We start from the raw sequence: 26,258 nt of genomic DNA, 5'->3' as shown, positions 1-26,258 counted from the left end.
CGATCTTTCAACGCGTATTTCACCAGAATCTGCATCATGATCATTGAACAAGATGAGGAGTTATTGGACCATTCGTCCAACATAGCCATATCTGGATCTTCATAAGTGGAAATAGTGAAGATCCGAAGACCTCTTGGTACACTTCTGACCTCAATATAACGTAGAGATTCAGCTTCCCACCATTTAGATAGCTCTTTCTTGCGGAGGTTTTCTAAGGTATTGAAAAGTGCTTGCAAATTGATTTAATCAGTTATAGTTGGTTTGGGATGTGACACACTGCTATTGGGTCCAGGTTGCGCAAAGAACAGCTTGTCTGCAGTTAGTTTACGACAAGCTTCCAATCCACTTGCCATCGTGTAAAATAAATGTCTTTGTAAGCAATTGGTGCATAGACTCCGACCCTATTATATGAATACTGAGCTATGCTCCCAAGCCCCTAGGCATGCATACTTCCCACCAGGGGTGCTCCGCTTAGGCTCCGAATGCTCAGGAACGGAGTACCAGAGCGCCACTACCACACCTCCAGTGCGCACTCCTTACCTCCGACCTTCGCAGCCTCCGCTCGTACAGCGACGGTTAGTGTGTAATTTACTTCTGTATACACCGGTCTCACTAGCGTGTAATATATTCCAGCGCTCTTCACCACGATCCTCCAGACAAAGAATGCCCAGTGTTACTGCCAAAACAGGGTCAGCCCAGCCTCCAAACAAAACTCCACTCTTGCCGGTAAAGAGGTATCGGGCTGTCGCGGGCGGTCCGAGTTCAAATACTGGCACATCAGAGCCAAGTGCAAGAGAGCAGATCTATATATATATATATATATATATATATATATATATATATTACCTACTGGCAATAGCCAGTAGGTATATATAGTTAGGACCTAGCTACCATAGGAAATCCGCAACATTCTATTGGGAATAACTTTGCCGCCGGTTAAGGAATTTGCTTGTAATTTTCCAAAATATTGGCCAGCTCCACTGCGCTCCTTCCTTGAAAGTTTCGGGGAGATTCGTGAAGTGGGGGCTGAGAAAAAAGGGGGGTTCCAAAACGTGTTTTCCCCATGTTAATTTCCATAGGACGTTCTGACAAGGCTACAGCCCGAACCGCTGAACGGAATTACACCAAACTTGGCAAAATTGTAGGGACTGGTACGCAGAAGTGCCTTTGCTATATTTGGTGAAAATTGCTCAAGTGGGTTTTATGAAAACTAACTTCAAAAACACATATATATCTGGGCGGAGCCTAACCACACTTCTCATTGTGAGATCTGATTGGCTGTCAGCACTTCATCCAAGAAGTGTTGGCAGCCATCTTGGGACCAATATACATGATAGCACCTCATGAAAAACCATTGTAGTTAATAGAGGGTTTTAGGACTTTAGTTACATTATAAATCATTTGTTGATGGTACCATACTCCTTTTAGGAACTGTGGTGTGTTCTAAGGTGATTTTACCATGTGAAAAAGCCTTCTGCTGGGATATCATGAATCATGTTTGAAAGAAAACTATTATCTCATGCTTTTCCCACAGTGATTTGGAAGGGGATCTATAAGCTAAACTGAAAGCATATTTTCTGTAAATTCACGTTATCTTTCTCAGTCATGTGAGAATGAAGTCTGACATTCTCAGTAAAACATGTACATCCAACAAGGACAGAGACTGTCAGTTGATTCCTTTGTGTTCTACTGCAGCCTCCTAGAGTGTTCTAAAGAACAACTAGAGCGCTAACAGTCCTACTTATTACAAAGGTATGGCACACCTGAAGCCATCTTGATTGGAATAAAGTGGTAACTCTTAAAACATTTAATTTAAAAAGGAACAAAATGAGGGGGTATATTTTGCCCTATAAAGTATGATTAGTGCTGCAGAAAGAAAAATGAGGGCACATTTTGAGTGACTTCCCAAATCCTCTTCTATTTCATTAAAAAATTCTGACATGCAGTCTCTCAAGATGGCCACCAGAGACAAAAGAGCCCAAATGTAGCCCAAATATCACCCAGATGTAGCCCAAGTATAGCATGTCCCAGAGTGTTCTAAAGAACAACTAGAGCGCTAACAGTCTTACTTATGACAAAAGTATGGCACACCAGAAGCCATCTTGATTGGAATGAAGTGGTAAGTCTGAAAACATTTAATTTAAAAAGGAACAAAATGAGTGGGTTCATTTTGCCATAGAAAGTATGATTAGCAGCAGACTTCCCTGGTGAGCAGTAGCTTTATTACAGTGATCTAATGAGCAACTAGAATTTATGGCAAATGTGTGACACATCTGAATGCCTTCTTGATGGAACCAAAGTAAACAAGCATTGAAAATGCAATAGATCTCGCCCTCGTTTAAGTTAAAGCCATTCTGTTTGTAATGAGGTGGCTTTTTAGCTTTGCTTTTATTAGTGTTTTTAAAACTTTCATGTAAATAACATGCATATGTATGCATATATGTATATGTATGCATGCATTTATATTTGTATTTATATAGATATGCAGATTATATATGTTTATATATGTATGTATATATATATATATATACACACATATATAAATGCATATGCATATATATATGTGTATATGTGTGCGTGTAGAGAGAGGTAGAGAGGTAGAGGTAGAGAGGTAGAGGTAGAGAGGTAGAGACTAGTAGAGAAAGAAGTAGAGAAAGGTAGAGAGGTAGAGAGAAGAGAGTGAGTAATAGAGTAGAGAGTGAGTAGTAGAGAGTAGTAGAGAGCAGTAGAGAGCAGTAGAGAGAGTAGCAGAGAGTGAGTAGTAGAGAGTAGTAGAGTGAATAGTAGAGTGAGTAGTAGAGAGTGAGTAGTAGAGAGTAGTAAAGAGTGAGTAGTAGAGAGTAGTAGAGAGTGAGTAGCAGAGAGAGAATAGTAGAGAGTAGTAGAGAGTGAGTAGTAGAGTGAGTAGTAGAGTGAGTAGTAGAGAGTAGTAGAGAGAGAGTAGCAGAGAGTGAGTAGTAGAGAGTAGTAGAGAGAGAATAGTAGAGATTGAGTAGCAGAGAAAGTAGTAGAGTGAGAGTAGTAAAGAGTGAGTAGTAGAGAGAGTAGTAGAGTGAGTAGTAGAGTGAGTAGTAGAGAGTAGTAGAGAGTGAGTAGTAGAGAGTAGTAGAGAGTGAGTAGTAGAGAGTAGTAGAGAGTGAGTAGTAAAGAGTGAGTAGTAGAGAGTAGTAGAGAGTGAGTAGTAGAGAGTAGTAGAGAGTGAGTAGTAGATAGTGAGTAGTAGGGAGTGAGTAGTAGAGAGAGTAGTAGAGAGTAGTATAGTAGTAGAGAATGAGTAGTAGAGAGTGAGTATTAGAGAGTAGTGGAGTAGTAGAGAGTAAGTAGTAGAGAGTAGTGGAGAATATTTCAAGGTTTGGCACAGCACCACTTGCACAATAAGTCCAATCAAATCATATCACTTAGAGTCCTTATTGAAGCGCTGAATCTTGGTGTATATTCAAATGCTTTTATTTTCCTTAAGTTTATGTACCACAGCCAGCTGACGCGTTCCGTTCTGTACAACAGAACTTCTTCAGGGCGTTCTTATTTCCTTCAAGTTATGTCGGTATCCTGTTGTTATATAACTAGATATTTCTTCCAAATGTTAGACGAGACGCAAGTACATTCTTATTCAAAGTGACTAGGTATCAATTTTACCCACATAATTCGGGCAGACTTGAGTAATTTATAGCATCCTCAAAGTCAGTCTTTCAAAAATTCCAAAGTATAGGACATGATAATCCAAATCCAAATGTTTCTCAAGAAAAGTCATTTTCAATCGTTCGGAATTTCGGCGTTTGGGCAGATATGACCCAGGGACCCCCAGTATGCAAGGGGAATTAGTCCTCCCTCTGCAAATGCGCCAGTGGCCTGCGTTGCAGAGAGGTGGCCTCATTACACCTCTGTGCAATGCAGCCCCCTGGCGCATACTGGAGGTTCCAGGTGGGCTAGTTGGCCCCCCCTGGGACCCCCAGTATGCAAGGGGAATTAGTTAGCCCTCTTCAAACATGCACGGGGGCTGAGTTGCAGAGGTGTAAAAAAGGGTGTGGCCTCATTACACCTCTCTGCAATGCAGCCCCCGGCGCATACTGGAGGCTCCTGGTGGGCTAGTTGGCCCCCAGGGACCCCCAGTATGCAAGGGGAATAAGTTCCCCCTCTGCAAACGCGCCAGGGGGCTGCGTTGCAGAGAGGTGTAACAAGGGGCATAGCCTCATTACACCTCTGCAATGCAGCCCCCTGGCGCATACTGGAGGTTCAAGGTGGGCTAGCTGGCCTCCAGAGGCTCCCAGTATGCAAGGGGAATTAGTTCCCCCTCTTCAAACATGCACGGGGGCTGCGTTGCAGAGAGGTGTAAAAAGGGGCGTGGCTTCATTACACCTCTCTGCAATGCAGTCCCCTGGCGCATACTGGAGATTCCTGGTGGGCTTTCAGGTCTTATATAGTTAGGAATTAGCATTAAAAAAACCTTTGAAATTCACTGAAAATGTCATCAGTGATGTCACTGACCATGTCATGAATGATGTAATATGTGACATCATCAGCAGTGGATTGCGGGTGCGCGAAATATAGTTAGTACAACTAACTATATAGGAGCAATTTCAATGGTTTTGTATGAGTGAAATGTCCAGCTAACTATAACACCCCTAAAACTTATAGTTTTTGGAGTGAATTTTAAAGATTTTTTTAAATGCTAATTCCTAACTATATAAGGCCTGAAACCTATGGTTTTTTCAGTGAATATATATATATATATATATATATATATATATATATATATATATATATATATATATATATATATATATATATATATATATATATATATATATATATATATATATATATTCCTTGTACTCGTCCCACCACTCCACGATGTCTTTGGTAGAGACGAAGCGAACCAAAAGATAGTGCTTATTTGGAGTTTATTGTTTGCCCAGCACCGCCTCCATTACGCGTTTCGGTCCTCGTGGGACCTTGCTCATATGACACGCTACATGGTACAGGCCACCCATTTAAAGTGACAGTGCAATTTTTCAAACCATAACCATGGAAAACAGACTACGTTCAATACACTGCATAACATTTTCTCTTATAGATGTAAAATACATGTCGAGAATGTGCAAATAGCGCCAATAATTCAGTGCAATTTTACTGTTATCAATAAATAATATTAATAAATATCCCCCACAAACTAGACCATTAATTTTTTGTCTAATTCCAAGATTTAAACACGATCTAATAAAATCTGTGTTAAAAACCTGAGGATAAAACCAATTGTGCATCATTATAAATAAGGAGATTAAAATTTAAATACAATTGTTAATAAAATCACAACATACTAGAATTATTGCAGAAGAAAAATGAATGTTTAGGATTAAAATACTTCCCAGTCACATTTCATTCAATATAGCAACATGTAATTGCTATTCATTGTGCATTCTCCAAATGTATGTTAACAATAGCAATGATAATTGAGCGCCAAGATACAGCCCAAGTGGGCAACCTATCATGCAAAAAGTCCATGATTAAAGTGCATATGTGCTATAAAGTATCTTCCTACCATAAACCATAACTGTGTAAAATAGTGACGAATTAATTAGAATAAAATACATATCAGTTTTCTGCAGCGACAAAGAAACAAGTAAACAGACACTAGCGAAAATAAATATCTAAAAAACAAACTTCTTATACTTTTCATAAGTATGTATACAAATCTTCGCTGGAATTCAATCCATTTGGAGTTTTAGTATCCATTTCTAAAATATATTTCGTTTGCAGTTCTCAGTTTCATGTCACGTTCACCACCTCGTCTCAATGGGGGGATACAGTCAACTACAAAATAGCGCAATTCATTGGATTTTTTCGCATGTACTGCATCAAAATGACGGGCAACAGGATATGACTCATCCCCGTTGTTGATTGCGCGTATGTGCTGGAGTATCCGCTTGTGGACCTGTAACCTGGTTCTACCCACATACCGCAGGTCACAGGGACACTCCAGCACATACACCGCTAACTCCATCTTACAGGTCAATTTCTTATCTATCTTGGTAGGCCTGTTTTTGAAAGGTGTTTGAAATTCTGTCTAATTCACACCATGCTTACATGCTTTGCAGGATGCACATTTGATGAAACCCTTACTGCCCATAATCCATGAGGTAGTTGTATTAACCTCTGGACTACTAGAAACCAGCGTATTGCTCATAGAGCTGGCTTTTCTAAAAGTTAGATTTGGAGAGCGGTTTAGTCTCTCTCCCAGTACCGGATCATTCCTTATGAGAGCCCAATTTTTATTGATTATTTTTCTGATAGTATGTTGATTACTATATGTTAAAATCAGTCTCAAAGGCTGCTCAATCATAGGGATGTTATTGTTCGTTATCCTGCTAACCAATACCTGAGCTCTACCCTGCTCATTTGCTCTGATCATAGCTTTGTCAATTACACAAGGACTGTACCCCCTAGCGATGAATCTGGGACGCCATTCTGATTGGGCTTTAATACAGTCATTATCTAGGATATATATATATATAGATATATATATATATTTATTTTTTTATTTTTTGCCGTTCCTCTGATGCCCGTGCCAGTGATCAAGGGAGAGAAGACACCCAAAGAGTGAATGGACAAGTTGAGGCAAATACGAAGCGTTGTTCTAAAGGACTTTGCTTTATCCTTTTGAAGTCACCAATAAAACTGTATTTATACACGAAGTGAGAGGCCCTCAATTTGGGAGCAGTGACATTTGGATATATATATATATATATATATATATATATATATATATATATATATATATATACACACACACACACACACATATATATATATATACATACATATGTGTATATATATATATATATATATATATATATATATATATATATATATATATATATATATATGTATATATAATACATTCACTGTAAAGGTATGTGTGGCATTGCGTGGTAAAGGCACTGGGTGGTAACGGCATGCGTGGTTCTGTCATACATCACTCAGAAGTACATTTTCATGGCCTGTATACCTTAATGGTAATGGTCCATTACCCCATATGCCCCTCAAAAGACTGATGCTGCATTCTCATGTTTTACCAACTATGTTAGCCCAGAGTGTTTTAATCCGTCAATGTTTTCTAATCGTCCTGGCCCATCCTCCCTTAAAATACATTTTCTAGACCAAACACATCATTGGAGCACAAAGGAACCTCTACATAGGGTTCTTTAAGTATTTATATTTAACCAAATGCGTTTCATAATACACCCTGTTTCCTAAAAATCCTTAAGGCTGAAATCAAAAAGTTTCTCTTAAAGTGGCCTTCAAACCCTTCAATGTTTTTGTCAAAATTGCGCAGCGCGTTTAAACCACATTTGAAAATCTACTGCTAACCTTGAAGAACAAATAATGCGTTTGAACAAAGCGTTTTGTTTTGGGTGGTGAGGATAAGGATAATACCCGCCAGTCAATGTGGTCCTTCATCAAACACAAAACCATACTTTTGCCCCCACCCTTAAAAGAGACTGAGTGTACACCTAGTGCAGAATTAGACGTGATTTCAAACAAGCAGTTGACAAAGGCATTTTAGGCGAAAATTAATAACAATCCTAAACGACCATACATAGGTTGGAAATGCACTTACCTAGAGTACAGCATCTTGAGGAGTGTGGCAGGAGAAGGGTAATGAGAATAATAACCATTAAAAATTATGGTATCATGTCACACAATTATCACCCATCAATTATTTCATCTAAACCTGACTCTCCAAATGTAAATCACTGTCAGCTCTGCGCCATATTTACCAGTTGGTCCAGAAAAGTCAGCTTAGACAGTAAGGATTTAAGAACTGGTGTGAACTGTTAGGGATAATGAGCTTTATGGTGCAACAAAATAGTAAACTTTAATTCTGTTTCATTCTACACACTGCAATAGCATTCTGGGCACAGCCGTCCTAAAATAATTATAATACAGGTTCATCCTGAAAGATGTGGGATACCAAACTGAGGAAAGAAAACACATGATCTTGTAAGATGATTAGACAGCACTATTCTTCTACATCCTGCATCTACCATTTCTGCTTCTTCGGCACACTTACAAATCTTGGGCATATTCAGGTTAGCTGAGTAAGTTTGGTTTTCAATATTCTCTCTTTTATACAGTGCAACCATATATCTGTTCCTCGTTCTCATGCCCATTTTTAGTGACTTTAAACAGATTCATGAGTTGTCCTTAATCCACAACCATTAAAACCATCTGTGTTCCCTCCTCAAATGCCAGAAACTGAGCAGCAATCAATTTCAATACCTGTGCATTGATGGTTACATTCTCCTGATCAACATTTCCTAAGTTGAAAAGGGTAAAGTGCTATTTGCATATCAACCTATTTTGCCCGAATATTTTAATTAAAACTTCCCAGCAAAGAATCCCGTAGCCACAACCAACCCATGTTTTTCTCTTGTTCTAACTGCTCTGCCTGCAGATTTCACTTTCTGCTCATTACTATGAAGAAAAGGGGATCCCTTTTCTTTCCATGCTCTCTTGCCTCTACCCTTCCTACAGAGGGTGATCCTGCTGTTGCTTGGTTCTCCACTGTCCCTATTGTTACTATCCTGACGAAATGTCACTTTCGGCTTCCCCGGAATTTGACTTCCCTAAGCCACATATTTTCCACTCTCCCTCAACACTTCCACTGCCTTCAGTCTGCTTGCCCCATTCATTACATCTCCACTGAAGTGTCTCTCTCCCCTCTCATGCTATTCCACAGTACTGTTTTTTCGTTTTTTTAAATACACAATGGGGAAGAAGGAATCAATCCCTGAACTGTGTTCTCGGATAGCCATCATTTACTTCACAGTTTTTCCCCGCTGTTTTTCATACTATTTCTTTCAGTGTTTTTCAATCATGCTAAATGGAAATCTATGTAATAAGCTCAAGTTAAACTGACGTTTGCTTTTGAGCTCAACTCGATCCCTTCATATCGGTGTGGAAGTTACTTTCACTCTTGTCCTTTATGAGCAGATCTCAGTCTGCTGAAGCTGGTTTGTGATTGTGAAGAGGCGGAGTGTACGACTTGTGCAGCAAGACGTACTCATTTTACTGATGTGACATGCTATCTTGACTTCTGAGCTTCAAGGTATTTTTCGAGTAGGCATTGTGGCCTCTTCCAAGTCAGCATTAATACCAGAAAAGAGTTGGCCTCAAAGTAACAGCTGTCAGTTCACCTTCTCGTACCTTTCCCTCAATTCATTTAGCTCTATCTGATATATTCTCGTGTCCTTTTCTACACTCAACTGTTTGCCAGCAAAATACATTTCCCAATTTCCTTTACTTCTAGATGACTGAAGTCTATTTAGGAATGTCTTCTTTCTGGGACCAGATTACAAATAAGAGCTGGTCACTCTGTTCGATTAAACAGCTGGACGGCACAGCTGAAGCTGGCCCAAAAACGTCAACAGTGCTGAATCCTATGCAGGAAACCCAACCGCCATTCTCTCTAGTTCAGGCATTACTCAGTTACCAGTCAGGTTATGTTCGCCCTGGTGGTCTCCGAGGAATGACTGTCTTTTATTGGTTTTCAATGGAACTGGGAGTACATAGCAAAAGGCATGTTGGTGATCACTGTACCCCTTGATCTAAAGCATTGGTCAACTTGCTCTGCTCAATGACTAATGTTCAGGATAGTTACACAAAATACATTTTCATACAATCAATCTAAAAAGTAAGAGTTAACATAGTCACTAGTTGAGTTGAAATTCTGAAGTGATTCAATCTTTAACCCCTTGTTGGATGACAGTCTGGTTTCATCAAGAGATAAGGGGAATGCTGCCGTGGGGAATTCAAAGTTAAAACCTGGTGCATATGTGAACCAAGGTTATGGAGCCATGTGGCTCATTTCTATACCACTGCTAAAAACATTAGTGCAAAAAGATCTGGCTCGGTCTGGCAACAAAGTCGTCAGTATTTTCTTGAACCTCGTAATTATTTTTTTGTTCTGAAGTGACACCAGGTCTTTTGCTTTTCACTGACAGAAAAAGAGAAGATGGCTCTAAACGCAGTGCGCCAAACATTTTCATTGCTAAATTCTGATACACACGTGGTAGCTTGAGGTTTGTCATTGAGCTCACATTGTACAAAATCATTAAAATGAATAAACCTCCGGTGTCCGAGGTAAATCTATTTACAGTGACGTTAGTCATAGTCTGCTGTTCGGTAATATTGATCTGTCATGTTTGTCTAATAGGAAAATAATAAACAATTACTTGGCAATATGGAAGAAAGCAATCACTTTTCATAGAGCACTAATGCAGCAGACCTCCCAAAACATAAAAGGTGACGATTTACATAGAATCAATGTGTTGGGCTACACTGCTTGTATTCATCATGCTCGAGTATATCCGGCAATAAATATTTTAATAGCAGTGCACTATTCATATTACAATAAACTCAACAGGATGTTAATGGATACTAAGCTTTTGTTTGTTTTAGGACCTTTTAAAGTAATCTGCACACTTTTACTACCTTTTTTGAAAATCTGCAGATATTAAGTTATTTTAGTATCGTATTATAAAAATAAACAAAAAGCCCCTATTTTATCCTCAAAATACCTACAGTTTGCTTAAAGGTCAATGTGTTAGTACTGATTCCTCACTTGTAGTAAAAGGTAATCTAAGAATTCGTCCCTTTGCTCCTGAACTTTATTTTGCCGCACATATGTACAGGTAGATGCTAGGTTTATGAAGACTTGGTGAGGGCCACAGGTATATGTTGACGAGGAGCAGGAAGACTGAGGAAACATGCGAATGGTTAAAAGGCACACCTCTACTTGCATACAGATATTCTCATCAAGCCTCCTAACATCCACTAGACGCAAACAATGATACGCGCACAAGGATGGCACAGCTGTAACCTATGTCCAACAGTTAGTGATCAGAATAACAAGGTCACCTACGATGCAAGGTAAGCCATTCTGAATGAGATATGCCAATTACCCCCTAAAAATAAACCGCTGATGTCCAGGAAGGGCTACCGATTCGGAGATTTAATCCAATGCTACAGTACATTGAGTCAGTGTGCATGTTACTCCAAATAGATGCACATCTGCTTGGTGGTAATGTCTCCCAATGCCTTCACCAGAACTGGCAAGTTTGAAGTCAACTGCTGATTACTAAAAAGCCTTTAGATAAGCATGTTTCTAGCTGAAGCACATTTCAATTTTAAAACCATTGAACCTCAAGAAAAAGATGCTCTGATGACCTCATTCCAGTCATCAGTACATGTTTCAATAACCAAAGTAAAGAATTCCCATGTAATCAAAGCCATAATAGGTTTTACGACTGATGCACATTCACCTGAATATCACAAAATAGTTTACCTCCTTTAGGGGATCCTGACAGATGGTGTAGGATGATGTCATTGTATAAGGTGTTTTATGAGGAGTATGCTAACTCAGAAGAAAGAAAAGTTACTGTAACTATCTTTGACTAAGGAATCACTACCTTCGCGAACAAGTATTGCTATGTTTTTGACATTTGCCCGATTGATTTATCACCCAGACATTGTCAACTGTTCAGCGTGTTATAAACTTGACTTTTATTGGGACTTCAGCTTTTGCTGTTTGGTTTGCTCGTGTTCCGTTTACTACTTAGTCTACCAGTAAACTAGTATAATTATCCCCTATTTCCCAAGTTATTTGCTATAATTAACTTGGAGGAAAAAAAAGAGTGCTGGCAAACTTGCTGGAGAACAAACGGGCAGAAAAGCTATTCATTATTTCCATATTACTAAATTATGTGACATAGACACGCTCATCGAAGAGGTGGAACATATTTTACTGCTGGAAAATCCTTGCACCTTTGTTGCAATCCAGAAAAAGATACAAGTAGCTACCTTGTTCAAGAAAAAATCTGGTACACCCAAGTCTGTGTCACTTTCTGCAATTAAAACGGGGGGTACACACTGAAGCTAGTCCCCCTCTGTGTAGTACACACATATCCCAAGTCTCACCAATGCCCTTGGACCCTGTGGCCACTTGTTCCAATCGCTTCTCTGCATTAGCTTTTGGTGATATGCCTCCTTGCAACACAGAAACACTGTTGCCCCTGTCCAGCAGGTCGCAGAGGTGGAGAACCATGGCACAAAGATTAATGATCTTTGGGCTGTCATTAACTCTCTGAGGGCAGAGATTATCCAGCAGCTTGATCCTTCCTCCGAAGGTGGGGCCGGGGGCCGTAAGGGTAACTGAAACAGGCGTTCGAACTTCACTTCGACTACAAAGCCTAAATTGCCTTCTTCTATGCCATGTACATTAGATACTCCAGGATCCTTGGCCAACTTGAATATTCTTGGAGCTCGGACCTAACAATCTTTCCCTTCCCAGGTAGAAAGTAAGACCCAGAGTCATGGTCCTGTCCAATCTGTCGACCACCAGAAGCGTTTTAATGGAGAGGAAGGGGCGGGGAGCAGAGGGGGTTTGTGTCTAAATCAGTTTACTCTCGCTTTACACCCACTAAACTTCCTGTTGCTGCTTCAATAGCTGTCCCTTCTATTGAGCCACATATACCTACATGTCCATTGGCGAATACTTAACACAGCTCAATTAATTAGTCTTAAGCCGATCTTGAACTGGTTTAAAGTTTGGCCGACTCACAAGTTCTCTCACTATAGAAAGGGACTAAAAGATGTTCTGGATAGGTCTCAGGGTGAGGAGAAGCTTCCATGGCAAGCCTTTGTAAAACAGATCTGCAATCCATTAGGTCTGCATGAGTATTGGATAGATGCATATACCAGTTCCTCATTTGCAATAAAAAAGTTGGAGGTTACCTACTGGGAACAGGTTTGGGGAAACTGATTGAATCATTTATTGAATTTAAGCCGTTCTCTTCTTTTGAGAACTTCATGGATTAAATTGATCCCCCGTTTACAAACACATTGTACATAAGGTTTAGGTTGGGTACTCTACCTTTAGCTACATTCACTGCTAAATGGAAAGCCAATCGTGGTGGTACTAAATTCTGCCCTGTATGCGCAAAGACTGAAGAAATGGTAGATCATCTATTGTTTTTCTGCCCAAAATACAATAAGCAACAAAGGCACTGGATAGTTCCCCTTTGCCGTTTTCTAGGTATTCAACGCTACAGGGTAGCATAGAGAAGAATGTGGCCTAACAGCTAGGGAAGTTGACCTCGGAGGTGGGGAACAGGGTTAGAGTCTCGGCAGGGAAGCTCAACATTCTGAGCAAATGACTATATCTCCCCATGCCTAACAAAAATGAATGTGTGTGTCTGTAACGTAACTGGTGCTCATGTAAAGCGCTCTGATACCTTCAGGTCTAGTTCGCACAATATAAAACTCCCCCCCCCCCCCGGCCCAAAAAAGAAAAGAAATAAGATGCAGAGCTGATGAGTCTCCCAGTTATAGTCTTTTCAATTGCTAAGTTCCTAGACCAGTGATTGAGGATATCTAACTTCATTTTTAGAACACGGATCTGTGAGATTTTATAGTTTTAAATCAGTACTATTATTGTTGTAGTTTTTAAATTATTCTCTTTTAATATACTGTTTTGTAATCTGATATGAAGTAATCTATTTGTATTGTACTTTAATTTGTTTGCCTTTATGGTCAAAGACCGAAATACAGCGTACAAATGAAGGAAATGTAAACTAAAGGGAACTTACCATAGCAGAAAACTGGCAGTTTGAGTGGAATCACAGAAGTCAATACCCATTGAGACAGTAATGGACATCTCGGGCTCAAGAGACTCTAAGGGATTCAGTAAAGAGACAACATAAGTAAACTGTAATGAAACAAAAGCTCAAGCAGCCTTACATTGACAAGAATAAAGCAGCACGCGGTATACCTAAACACATGAACACTGGTCACAAAATATTTTGTTTACAGTTGATCTAATACGATCATTGCATTTTTGTAGCTTCGCTATCATCTCCCAGAAGCCAGTGTCACATCCCACAACACTTGTATAATCCAGAGAGTAACAGCAAAAACAAACCATGAAGCAGGAATGATCCAAATGTTTTCTTCAGTAACACTTTTTCTGGTAAATAATTTATCTTCCTGTGGAATCCTCATCTAGTAAGTATCCTAAGGTGGCAGACTGCAGTTTTCTATTTATTTATCTGTCAACATTTGTTTTGTATGGCATGGATTTGATTCAGCTGTGTTTCAAAGAGCTATACAACAAAAGGAATTTACTTGAAACGGGCAAGTTCAATATAAATATTTGTTTCTTTGAGTACACACAAACATTTTGACAGATGTAAAACAGGGTCACTACTATGTCTAAGTGCTAACATTCGGAAGACATGAAAGCAGAGAGAGCCAATATAGTTCCTTTAAGAATACATATAACAATAGGCTGAACAAAGGTGTCTGTGGGAACAGGCAAAAATGCTATGCAATGGTTTGGAAAGTTATGTGAATGGTCAATCTAGAGTGGATACTTCATCTTGTAATGAATTTTCTGAAGTGTTTTGAACACGTAATGAAAGACAATTATGATGCCATTTGGGAAAAAAGATTCCAGATTTTGGGTGCCTGAACTAAAAAGGATCTATAAAGAGCACTCTTCATTTTGACATGAAGAGTGTCAAGTTTGTTCTCCTTCCAAGAAGTCTGGGTCTGCCTGATACCTTAATTTCTGTCTTACGCAATTGAGGGTGTTAATCTACAGTCCTCCCTAAGTTAGGTAGGTTGTTTTGCATAAGAATTCATTGTCAATGGGATCTTGTTGATTTTGCCAAGGCCAGTATGTGGTCTAAAAATGAGAGGTAGTAGTAGAGCTATTTTGTGTGTAATGTCAGCAACTTTTAGTACTATCATACACGAATGTACAGGAATTCAGTTCTGACACAGACAGGATACATTATTTTTTTAATGTACCCATCTTTAGGTATCTTTTTCAATCAAAGCAGGATATGGTCAAGTTGGGAGTTATACACATTAGAGGTAGTAGTAGAGCTGTTTTGTGTGTAATGTCAGCAACTTTTAGTACTATCATACATGAATGTACAGGAATTCAGTTCTGACACAGACAGGATAAAAAAAAATTTATGTACTCATCTTTAGGTGTCTTTTTCAATCAAAGCAGGATATGGTCAAGTTGGGAGTTATACACATTCAGGTGTGTTTATCTTTATATATAAATGAGTATTGAAACAAGATATCAAGCTCAGCTAGCAGTTTTCCAAGAGGGTTCAACATAGGGGATGTGTCATAAAAAGTATCACTAGAAGACACCAAAAGGTGCAGGGATGGTGCCTGGAAAAAAGTTTGCAATAGAAGACACCAAAAGGTGCAGGGATGGTGCCTGGAAAAACGTTTCCAATGTCTACATGCCAAGAGAGGTCAGTGAGGTAAGGCTCGAACTATCAAGGGCAGTCCCAATAGTGGAGCAGGATATTTTCACTACACCAGCAGTAATCAGAGTATAGGATTACTCTCACGCAAATAAAACAATTCCATAACTGTAAAAACCTAGGCCTCAAACTCCAACAAGAAGAATAAAGCTACCTCAACACTTGCAGCTGACATTACAGGCAAACCTAATGCCTCTAGGTTAGGTAGCACAACTCATGACTCATCACCCCACCTCAAGAACCCACTTCCACTGATACAAATAAACTACAGCATCAAGCTGATACGGGCTCTGACAATTGCCCAAAATAGACTAACGCTACAGAGTATACACGGACACCAAATCTACAACAGACAACAAAGAGTACATCACGCAGCCGCAGTATACTTGCATGCTCAGAAACAATACCATAACAAGCCTGTCCTGATGGTTCTCCACTTGCTCATGGCTAAATTTAGAATTACATTTAAAACACTTTAGATTATGCACAAGGCATAGCTGGACAAATGTCACGGATATAGCAGCCCATTATATTTAATCCAGAAACCAATGATTCTCCTCGACCAATCTCATTCAACAATGAGACTAAAGTAGGAAGGAGGGACCTGAACAGTGCAACAGCCTCAGTCCTAAACTCCCAACAAAAGCTTGTAACCTCCCGTTCAGGCAACTGCAACCGTACAGCTAAACATGCTTTCTATTAAACGTTACTAAGAATCCAGGAATTACAGGTTTATTGAGAATGATTTATTGTTGACACAACGTGTACAGTAGAATATAAAGGAACACAAAACGTGCTAATTCATGTTTTGAGAGTTTTATAATGAATTTGGAGGCGTGCTTAGAGCATGAACTTTTTTTACATGATATCATTTGAAAATAGAAACTGAGATGAGCAATTGATACCATAATTCACAATGTGAAAGAAAGAAGTCAAGCGCAAATCACTGCAATGAGTGAGAAGGAAAATAAGACAAAAATGCGAAAATACGGCTGAAAACAAATATAATTATTAATAGATTAGTTACAGCTATTAAAAAGTAGTATACATATATTTTTCTTTCATAATTCATCAATTACACTGAAAGCATCAGGATTATTTCAAAAGATTCATTCAACATTCTTGCTACATATTGTATTAACTGAAAAAGTATGTAAGCATTTAATAAAAACAATCTTTAAAAATGTAATTTAATAAGATAAAAATATAGTTGAAGATAAATATTATTATTCATTGCAAACTCCAGACTTTGGGATATAATCCAGGGATTTGTTGACCAATCTAACTATGGGTTGCACTGTTGTTTAATATCTACAGAAGAATAGCTGGTATTGGCCAGCAATTAGTTAATACAAGAAACTAGCATGCGAGAATATATGCATCCACGGAGCACTGCCCATGAACTGGGTTGTGGAAACCTGAGCGGTGAAGTTTGGGCATTTTGTGTTTTCACACACGGGAGAGGTCTCTGTCTGGAGCCCCTCACAGGCTAAGCTATGGAGTAGTCGTGGGTGGAGTTCCTATCAATGGACTTGTTTCCTTTTGTAGATAAAACATGACGGTTATGTTATTGGTCTGGACTAAGACCACCTTTCCCTGAATGCTGTGGGAAAAGCTTTGAGGGCTAAATGGCTAAAAGTTCCATACAGTTGATGTTGACGAGGTGGTCACAGACCATGGGCTCATGTCGTTGAGATGCACCTTTTACCTTGCCAATGGTGTGTGAGAGAGGTTACCCGCAAAACTGGCTTTGCGAAATGTCTGCTCTGCAACATGTTTTTGCTGTTCCATCACTGCAGAGTGTGATGGGTGCCGACCTTTATCAACAGTAGACCTTCCTAACAACCCTCTGCTTTCGACAACAGTCCCGAAAGGCATTCCTGGAGTAGGCATATAAGTCTTGGGTGAGGGACGATCGCTATGCATGAGGCCATAAGAAACAGGAGGCGCATTACTGTTTAATCTGTGGCTGAAAAAGAGCCAGTAGCTGCTGAAATGCAGCCACCCTTTGGGCGCTTGAGTAGTCTTTGCCGAAGAAAGCATTTACGATTGAACCCCGGAAGAGATGGAAGGGATGGATGTGAAGTGGCTCGAAGTGGGATTTTTTGTGGCTGACTGTGAACTCCAATTTGTGGGGAAGAGAGATGGTGGCCTAGGTGTGAGTTTAGCAGTCTTGACTGCTTACACTCTGAGCAGCCAGTCATCTAAGCAGGGGAAGAGGAGAGTCCTCCACCCCCCCCCCCATCTGAGGTGGGCTACTATCACTGGTAGACATTTGGGGAAGACCCTTGGGGCTATGGTGACCTCAAAGGGTCAGACTTTGAACTGGCAGTGCTGACACTCACCATGAACCGTAGGTAACACATTTGGGCTGGTTGTATAGGATGTGATATTAGCTGTTCTTCAGATCTAGTGTATCCGTGATGTCCCCTTACAGCAGCAGAGGAAGTCATCCCGTAGGGTGACCACGTTGAAATTTTGCAAGAAGATGTACCTGTTAAGAACCCAGAGGTTGGCTTAAGTAAGCCATCCTTTCTTCGGATGGGAAAGAACATGGTGTAGACGCCTTTACAGCACCACTGGCTCTATGGTTTCTTTGAGAAGCGCCTGGACCTCCTCTTGCAGTAGGGCGAAGTGTTCTGGGTTGTTGGTTTGTGTGAAGGGAGAGGTGTTTGGTGGGGTTGAAATGAGATTGAGCTAGTAGCTGTGCTCTATTATGTGTAGAACCCATCAGTCTGTGGTGATCTCCTCCCAGCAGGGAAGAAATATCCTGAGTCTCCCCAACAACAGATGTGGTGTGATCGGGGGCATGCTTGGCAAGTCAGTGCTTGGAAGTAGGAACTTCCTTGGAAGGAGTGCCTCTGCCTTGAACTGTAGTACCATTACCTTTAAACGCGCCTCATGCATAACCTCTACCTCCCTGTTGGTGGAACAACTGTTGCTGGTCCTGGCATCACTGCATTGGTTCAGGGGAAGTAGCCTTGGACACACCCCTTACTTGCTGCCTTTGAAAGGGAGCCCCTTCCTCATGGAACTTGAAGAGTGCCCAGATCCCTACCCATGTCAGATTCTTTTGTTATATTTTCCCACATCTCATCATCCTGAACGCTGACAGGTGTTCACCATCGAAGGGCAGGTTGATAAGATGTTACTCCACCTCCATTTTGAAGCTAAAGACATGCAATCAACAGTGGCGGTGGAGGATGGAGGTATTCACACCACTGGCAGCTGTATCAGCTGAATCCAGTGCACACCTAATGATGGAATTGGTTAAGACTTTACCCTCTTTGACAATCTCTTCTCTCCTGTTAAGATACTGAATGGAAAGATGTTGGAGTAAGGCCTCCATCTCTTCCTGTTGTGCCCTGTTACAAGGCAGGAAGCTTACTGAATTGGTGATGCACCAGTATGTGGCAGTATCAAGAGCTACCCTCTTGCCAGCAGCATCAATTAACTTACTCTCCCTACCAGGAAGAGGGGTGCCGCCTGTGGTCTTGGCTGCTACTCTCTTCTGGGAGGTGGTCAACCAGGTAGAGGGGCTCAGAAGGTGCAGCTGGAATTTCTTTTCACTTCTGGCTGCTACCACCTGAGATTTTACAGGCTTCTTAAAGATTTCTTGGGAAGATTTCATCATCCCAGTTAGCATAGGGAGAAACTGGAGAGAGCGCTTCGTTCTGAGGAACATCTTCACCAGAAAGTCATTATCCTCCAGGGTAAGGCACCCAGGCACCTAGAGGTAGGCAGCTGCATGTTGGAAGACACTGTGTCATGCAGTGGTATCATCTGGAGGGGAAACCCCAACAGGGATGTGACCAAGGTCCAGGTCCCCAGGGGGTCCATGTCATAGTCCTCTCAAGGATCATTTGTGGAGTATGGGTAGATTGGGATACCAAAGTCCTCTGCTGGGGAGAAGGAACCAGGCCTACCTGTATTTGAATAAGACTCCCTGCATGAGTTGATGGAAGGCCTGCCAATGTGTGAATTTATTTTGCGGTGCGAAGAGGGGGCGTGGCCATGATGGGGTGGGGCTTAGTGCCAGGCACAGCCCAAAGCACTTCTAAATCCACAGGCTGTTGCAGAGGAATGTCCGGTGCTGTAGTGTTCTGAAGGTAAGTCTGCGCTTTTCAGGCAAAGACTTTTCTGCAGAAGAGATCTTGCCTATGCGTGGGTGGATAATGATGCACCACTGCCATTTATGCAGCTTCTTTTGGACCTTTTTGAGGAAGGGCCTCTTTTCGGGGCCAGTTGTTGATGGCCTCAGAGCCAATGGTGTTTTCAGTGTGACTCGTGGTCTCGGACTCAAAGACCGGAGGTGTGGGTAGATGGTAGGGGGTTAAGGCACTTAGTTGGATCCAGTCTGCTCTGACACCTTGACTCTGTGTCGACCAGAGCCCAAAGGCAGTGGCACATCTGGAGGCAGCAGTGGCTTGTACACAGGTTTCGATGCCTGATCCTCAGAAGGGTGGCGTTTAGCCACTTACGCATCTCGAATGGATGTCTACCGCACTCCAGTCTTGGTGTGGTCTTGATGCAAGGTTGACAGAGGTAAACAGGCTGTCATGGAGAGCCTCTTACGACTTTCATGCTCTGAGGAATCAGATCAGATTATCTTGGGCTGGGTTGATGGGCCAGTATGTCAGGTAACTCCCCTAATTCCTCCTCTTCAGCACCGAGTAAGTCTACCTTGCCTAAGATGTCTGGCATCTCTGAAGGTAATCTGTACATTTTGTTGTGGTCACTGCCTAATGCCCAGCTATTGAAGACAATTTATGTACCTGAACGCTGAGAAGAAATTGCAGTGGGTATCAGCATGCACCAGAGAGAGGTGAACAGGTTACAGACAGCGTGGAGGTCGGCCCAGGGGTACTTTTTAGTGGCACTGAGGGCATGTCTTGAAAGGCGCTCATTCCATTATCCTCTGCATGTCTTCATTCTCCAGCATTGTAAGGAAAATGCAAGACCCTGAAGGCCGGGCAGCCCGTTTCTACGATGATATCTGAAGTCCAAATGCGATGGCGGAGAAAAACAATCTAACAATGGAGTCGGTGCCCAGGCGCGATTATTACAAAAGGATGAGTCACCGAGACCCTGTGACACAAAAGACTTCTTCAAAGAAAAACATGTTGCAGCAATCCAAACCCACCCCTAGAATACAGGATAATGCAAATCATGTGTATCTACAGCCACACATGCTACAAACATATGGAGCCAACATTCTATTAATACAATGTTGATAAATAACCTAGTAAATCTATCACGGCGTCTCTCTGAACAGTGATTTAAGTTTTCTTATGCATATATAAGAACGGCATCCCAAAAAGGGACTTGTTTTGGCAAAGCCACAATATGGATCCAGCTCCCCATTTCAGTTTGAAAGCTCCTAAAACAGTCCGGTTTAATATTAACATTCATTCCACTGAGAAACCTTGTGATCCAATAGAGCATCTATTTGGCAAAATACTGCATATGTCAAAAAATTTGTGCAGTGTAATGTTCTAAAACTAACAATTTTCCACTGCACTTGTTCTGATAGAATGATGTGTTTCTCTTTGTCATTTAGCTGTTACTTTCTCAAAAGATCTTTCTGGCCGATTCTGCAACAGTAATCTATACCATGAATCAATCCCTATTCTTTGTGGATGCTCCAAATATTCCTATCTAAGTTATCATAGCTATCCAATTCCGCCAGTTCAATGCAATTCAAATCACAGTTTAATTTATGGAATATCCACCACAGAGTTTGATGCACAAGTTACTACTTGTGTAACGATATATCTGTAAGAGACATTAGTTAGTATTAGATTCCTTACCTTAGAATATCCCCAGGCGTCAGACTGGATCCGGAAACTTTTGCGTAGCAGTACCCTTGCGCGTCGGTAGGCGTCGTCTGCGGCTCCGCGTCCGTCGTCGGCGCCGTGATGACGTCGTCGGAGTACTTAGACCCGCCTCCGCGTGCTGACGTCAGTTCTTAGACACAGCTTTTCCGCGCCAGAAACGCAGAGTCATGTTAAAAACCAACACTGGTGCCATTGAAACTAGGGCCCTGAAAGGGGGTAACCCTAACCCTAGATATTGGTTTGCAGAACGGGGAGGATGGGTGGGTCGGTAAGGAATCTAATACTAACTAATGTCTCTTACAGATATATCGTTACACAAGTAGTAACATGTGCATCTGAAAGAGACACGTTAGTATTAGATTCCTTACCTTAGAATAGATACCCCAGCAATACCAACCCGGTGGTGGGTCTGCGAACCAATAGTCACACCAGAAAGTCCTGGAGGACAGAACGGCCAAAGAAGCCATCCCTCCGGACTTGGCTGTCCAGGCAGTAGTATCTTGCAAACGTGTGCAGCGATGCCCACGTAGCTGCCTGACAGATGTCTTGTAAGGGCACTCCCCGACCCAGGGCAGTGGTAGTCGCGTGGCTCGGGTAGAGTGAGCCCGCAATCCAACAGGGGGCTCCTTCTTAGCCAAGGAGTAGCATGCCTGGATACACAAGATGATCCACCGTGAGATGGTCCTCTTGTGCACCGCTTTCCCCTTCTTCGCGCCCACGTAACCAACAAAGAGTTGGTCATCCACCCAGAACTGGCGTGTGCGATCCAAGTAAAATGAGAGCGCTCGTTTTGGGTCCAGACGGTGGAGCCGCTCTTCCTCTTTAGAGGGATGCGGTGGCGGGAAGAAGGTTGGCAAGGCGATAGACTGCCCGATGTGGAAGGCCGTGACAACCTTGGGCAGGAAAGATGGCTTAGTACGCAACACCACTTTGTCCGGATGGACAGAAAGGAAAGGTGGGGTACAAGAAAGGGCATGGAGCTCACTCACTCTCCTGGCAGAGGTGATGGCAACCAGGAAAGCAGTCTTCAGAGTTAGAAGGCGTAGAGGACAGTTGTGAAGTGGCTCAAAGGGAGCGCACAACAGAAATGTAAGAACCAGGTTTAAGTCCCACTGAGGCATCACAAACGGAACAGGAGGAAACGTGTGTGTGATGCCCTTAAGAAATCTATTTACAATAGGGGACTTTAACAAAGAAGGTTGATCAGGCAGCCTCAGAAAGGCTGAAAGGGCAGAAAGGTAGCCCTTGATAGTGCCCAGAGCAGAGCCCTGCTGGGCAAGAGAAAGAAGGAAGAGAAGAACCTCAGAAAGAGGGGCAGCAAGAGGATCCACAGCCTTTGCTGTGCACCATGCCACAAATCTGTTCCACCTGCAGGCGTATACCGACTTTGTGAAGGGACGCCTGGCTGCCAGAATGACGTTACAGACTTCAGGAGGTAAGTCAAATGGCCTCAACTGTCGCCGCTCAATCTCCAAGCATGGAGGTGGAGACTGGACAGGTTCGGGTGGAGGACCGTCCCCTGCTGCTGCGACAGAAGGTCCTCCTGAAGAGGCAGACGAACCGGGGGATCGACTGACATACTGAGTAGCTCTGGATACCAGTACCTTCGTGCCCAGTCCGGAGCCACAAGGATGACTTGGGCCCGGTCGCGCTTGATCTTCTTCAGCACTCTGGGCAGAAGTGGTATAGGCGGAAAGGCGTACAGTAGACCGCAGCTCCACTCGCGTCGAAAAGCGTCTCCGAGCGAGTGCCGCCTTGGAAATTCCAACGCGCAGAACTGATGACATTGCGCGTTCTCTTCGGTGGCGAATAGATCTAACCAAGGCTCTCCCCAATGCTGAAAGAGGCCTTGCGCCACGTCCGAGTTCAGACGCCATTCGTGATCCATCATGCACCGACGACTGAGCTCGTCCGCCCTGGCGTTCAGAGAACCTGCCAGGTGTTGAGCCACCAGGGTCACGCCCTGGCGTTCCAGCCACTGCCAGAGGCGCAGAGCATCCTGGCAAAGGGTCCACGACCCCACCCCGCCCTGTTTGTTGCAGTACCACATGGCGGTGGTGTTGTCCGTGAACACCTGCACTACACTCCCCCGGACAGAGGGGAGGAATGCTTTCAGTGCTAGACGAATCGCCCGTAACTCCAACAGGTTGATGTGGAGCCGGGCCTCCGCCGGAGACCAGAGGCCTCTGATCTCCGCCTCTCCCATGTGGCCTCCCCAGCCCTGGAGGGACGCATCCGTCACAACTACGTGCTCCGGTTGGGGAAGGGAGAGGGATCTGCCACTGACCCAATCGCGGTCCGTGAGCCACCACTGCAGCTGTCTCGCAGTGCCCTCCGAGATCAGGACGTGGTCGGATAGGTTGCCCTGATGCTGGGCCCACTGAAACTTCAGGTCCCACTGCAGAGCCCGCATCCGCCACCTGGCGTGATGCACCAGTAGGATGCAGGAGGCCATCAGCCCGAGAAGCCACAGCGTCAACCTGACCGAGACCCGGGATAGCGGCCGAAAGATGGGAATCAGAGCCTGAATATTCCGGACCCGCTGCTCGGGTGGATAAACCCGAAACTGCGCCGAATCTAGAACCGCCGATGAAGAGGAGCTTCTGAGAGGGGCACAGGTGTGACTTTGGCACATCGATGGAGAACCCCAGCTGGTGCAGGAGATCTGCCGTAGTCTGGAGGTGGCTGACGACTGTCTGGGGCGAGCCCGCCTTCAACAGCCAGTCGTCGAGGTAGGGGAAGACTGAAACCCCTAACCTGCGCAGATGAGCTGCGACCACCGCCATCACCTTTGTGAACACCCGTGGGGCGCTGGTAAGGCCGAAGGGGAGCACGTTAAACTGAAAGTGCACGTGGCCAACCGTGAACCGCAGGTAGCGCCGGTGGGCCGGCAGGACGGGGATGTGGAAATAAGCGTCCTGCAGGTCCAACGCTACCATCCAGTCTCCTGGGTCCAGGGCAGCTAGGACCTGAGCCAGTGTCAGCATCTTGAACTTCTCCTTCCGGAGGAAGCCGTTGACGTTCCGTAGATCCAAGATAGGGCGTAGGCCCCCTTTGCCCTTCTTGGGTACCAGAAAGTAGTGGGAGTAGCAACCACACCCTACTTCTGGTCCAGGAACGCGCTCGATGGCCCCCTTGGCCAAGAGGGCCGTAACTTCCTCCTGCAGAAGTCGCAAATGATCCCCCGATACACGGTGGTTCTGCGGTGGCATGGCTGGAGGAGTCGCCTCGAAGGGGAGGGAGTAGCCCCTTCGGACGATTTGCAGCACCCACCTGTCCGAAGTGACCGTGCGCCAGTGGAGGTGGTGATGGCGAACCCTGCCCCCCCTGGCGTCACATGGGCCAGAAAGCACGGACTAGGAGGGTTTTGAGACGGATGCTGCGGGGGAAGGTGTGGACTGACCTCGCCGTTGACCCCTACCGGCAGGACGGCGGTTCCCACGGCCGCCACCGCGTTGGGTATTGCCCTGCGGAGCATGGCTGGCAGCACGTGTGGGTACACTCCTTCCGTGGCCACGAAAGGAGTGAAAAGCAGCCGATTGCTAGCGCGGGGCCGAGAGGCCCAAGGACTTGGCCGTAGCCCTGGAGTCCTTAAAGCGCTCAAGCGCATGGTTGCTTTGTCGCCAAAGAGGCGACGGCCATCGAACGGCATGTCCATTAAAGTGTTCTGGACATCTGCCGAAAAGTTGGCGGACCTCAGCCAGGCGTGGCGTCTGACCGCCACCGTCGTTGCCATCGCTCTACCTAGCGAGTCGGTGGTATCCAGCCCACACCGGATGGAATATTTGGCTGCATCCCGGCCCTCCACAAGGGCTTGGCCGACTTTGGCCCGTACCTCCAACGGACACTCTGGCAGCATTTCCGCGACCGTATCCCACAGAGAGTGGGTGTAACGGCCCAAGAGGCATGCGGTGTTGGAAGACCGCAGACCCAGACTAAGGGATGAGAAGATCTTTTTACCATACTGCTCATACCTCTTGGATTCCCTGTCCGGCGGGGCCGATGGGAACGCGGTCTGGGAATTGGAGGCCTGGATGACCAGGCTCTCAGGGGTGGGGTGGGTGGACAGGAAACATGGGTCGCCTGGGGCTGGCATCTGGCCACGTTCCTATCTACGGGCGAACCCGTAGCGGGCTTGGACCAAGTGCCCAGAAGAATGTCGGTCAAGGCCTCATTAAAGGGCAGCAGAGGCTCGGCCGAGCTTGACTGCGGTTTAAGGACCTCAGTGAGGAGATTAGTCCTCACGGCCGCGACGGGGAGCTCAAGGCCCAAGGCCCAAGGCCTTGGCAGCCCTCATCAGCACCACACTGTAGGTTGCCCCCTCCTCCGAAGCCACGGTAGGAGGGGAGACAAAACCAGTGTCTGGAGAGGTGTCCAGGCCACTGGCTTACCCAAGTTCTCCTGCCCAGTCCTCATGAGACTGACACTCTCTGGTCAGAGGGTCCTCAGACCCCTCCCAATCCTCTTCATCACCCATCTCCTGAAACTCAGGGTTCTCAACTAATGGGGCCTGTTCATAGAAGTGAAACTCTCCAAACGACGTCTGGAGCGGCGCCCATCGGGGCCGTCCCGGCGCCTGAACAGGAACGAAGGTGGAACCGGGGACGGCGCCGCCCTCGCCGGAGGCGACACCTGAGGGTCCGACGCCGGGGAGGTCGTAAGGCCCACCGGCGACGAACCCGAACCCGAAGGAGGTCTAGCGGCGTCCTGCGGCGCCAGGCCCGAAGGCGCCGGCGGCGCCGGAACAACTGAACCTCTCGACGCCGGGTCCGAAGGCGCCGGCGGCGTCGGGATAACGGGAACCTGCGGCGCCGGGCCCTAAGGCGTCGGCGGCGTCGGGGCCGCAGCACCCAACGGCGTTGGGGCCGAACCCCCGACCCGCCAGGGGTCCCAGATGGGTCTGCTGGGCCCGAAGGCGCCGCGGAGCCCGTCGGAGGAGAGAGTTTCCTCATGGCCATGAGGAAGCGCTCGATCTCCTCCTGCGTCGCGTTTAGCCCAGGGACCGGAGGCTGTGGAGCTGAACGCGGCGCCCGCGACTCCGACGGAGCCGCGTGGGTGGTGTCACCCGAACCCC

General features: G+C 44.4%; 1 protein-coding gene across 2 annotated transcripts in view; it reads right to left on the bottom strand.

Annotated features, from left to right (window-relative positions):
• Window positions 1-26,258, bottom strand: part of AP3B1 (adaptor related protein complex 3 subunit beta 1) — a 1,831,130-nt gene that overhangs the window by 285,044 nt on the left and 1,519,828 nt on the right. For both annotated transcript variants that reach the window (XM_078675217.1, XM_078675216.1), the window contains exon 24: window positions 13,650-13,734. In XM_078675217.1, the coding sequence (XP_078531343.1) occupies window positions 13,650-13,734 (85 nt within the window). The remainder of the gene's footprint in view (window positions 1-13,649; window positions 13,735-26,258) is intronic.

Source organism: Lissotriton helveticus, chromosome 2_1 (assembly GCF_964261635.1).
Source record: "Lissotriton helveticus chromosome 2_1, aLisHel1.1, whole genome shotgun sequence".
Taxonomy (NCBI): Eukaryota; Metazoa; Chordata; class Amphibia; order Caudata; family Salamandridae; genus Lissotriton; species Lissotriton helveticus.
Note: the sequence above shows the minus strand (reverse complement) of the source record. Positions and strands in the feature narration are given on the sequence as shown.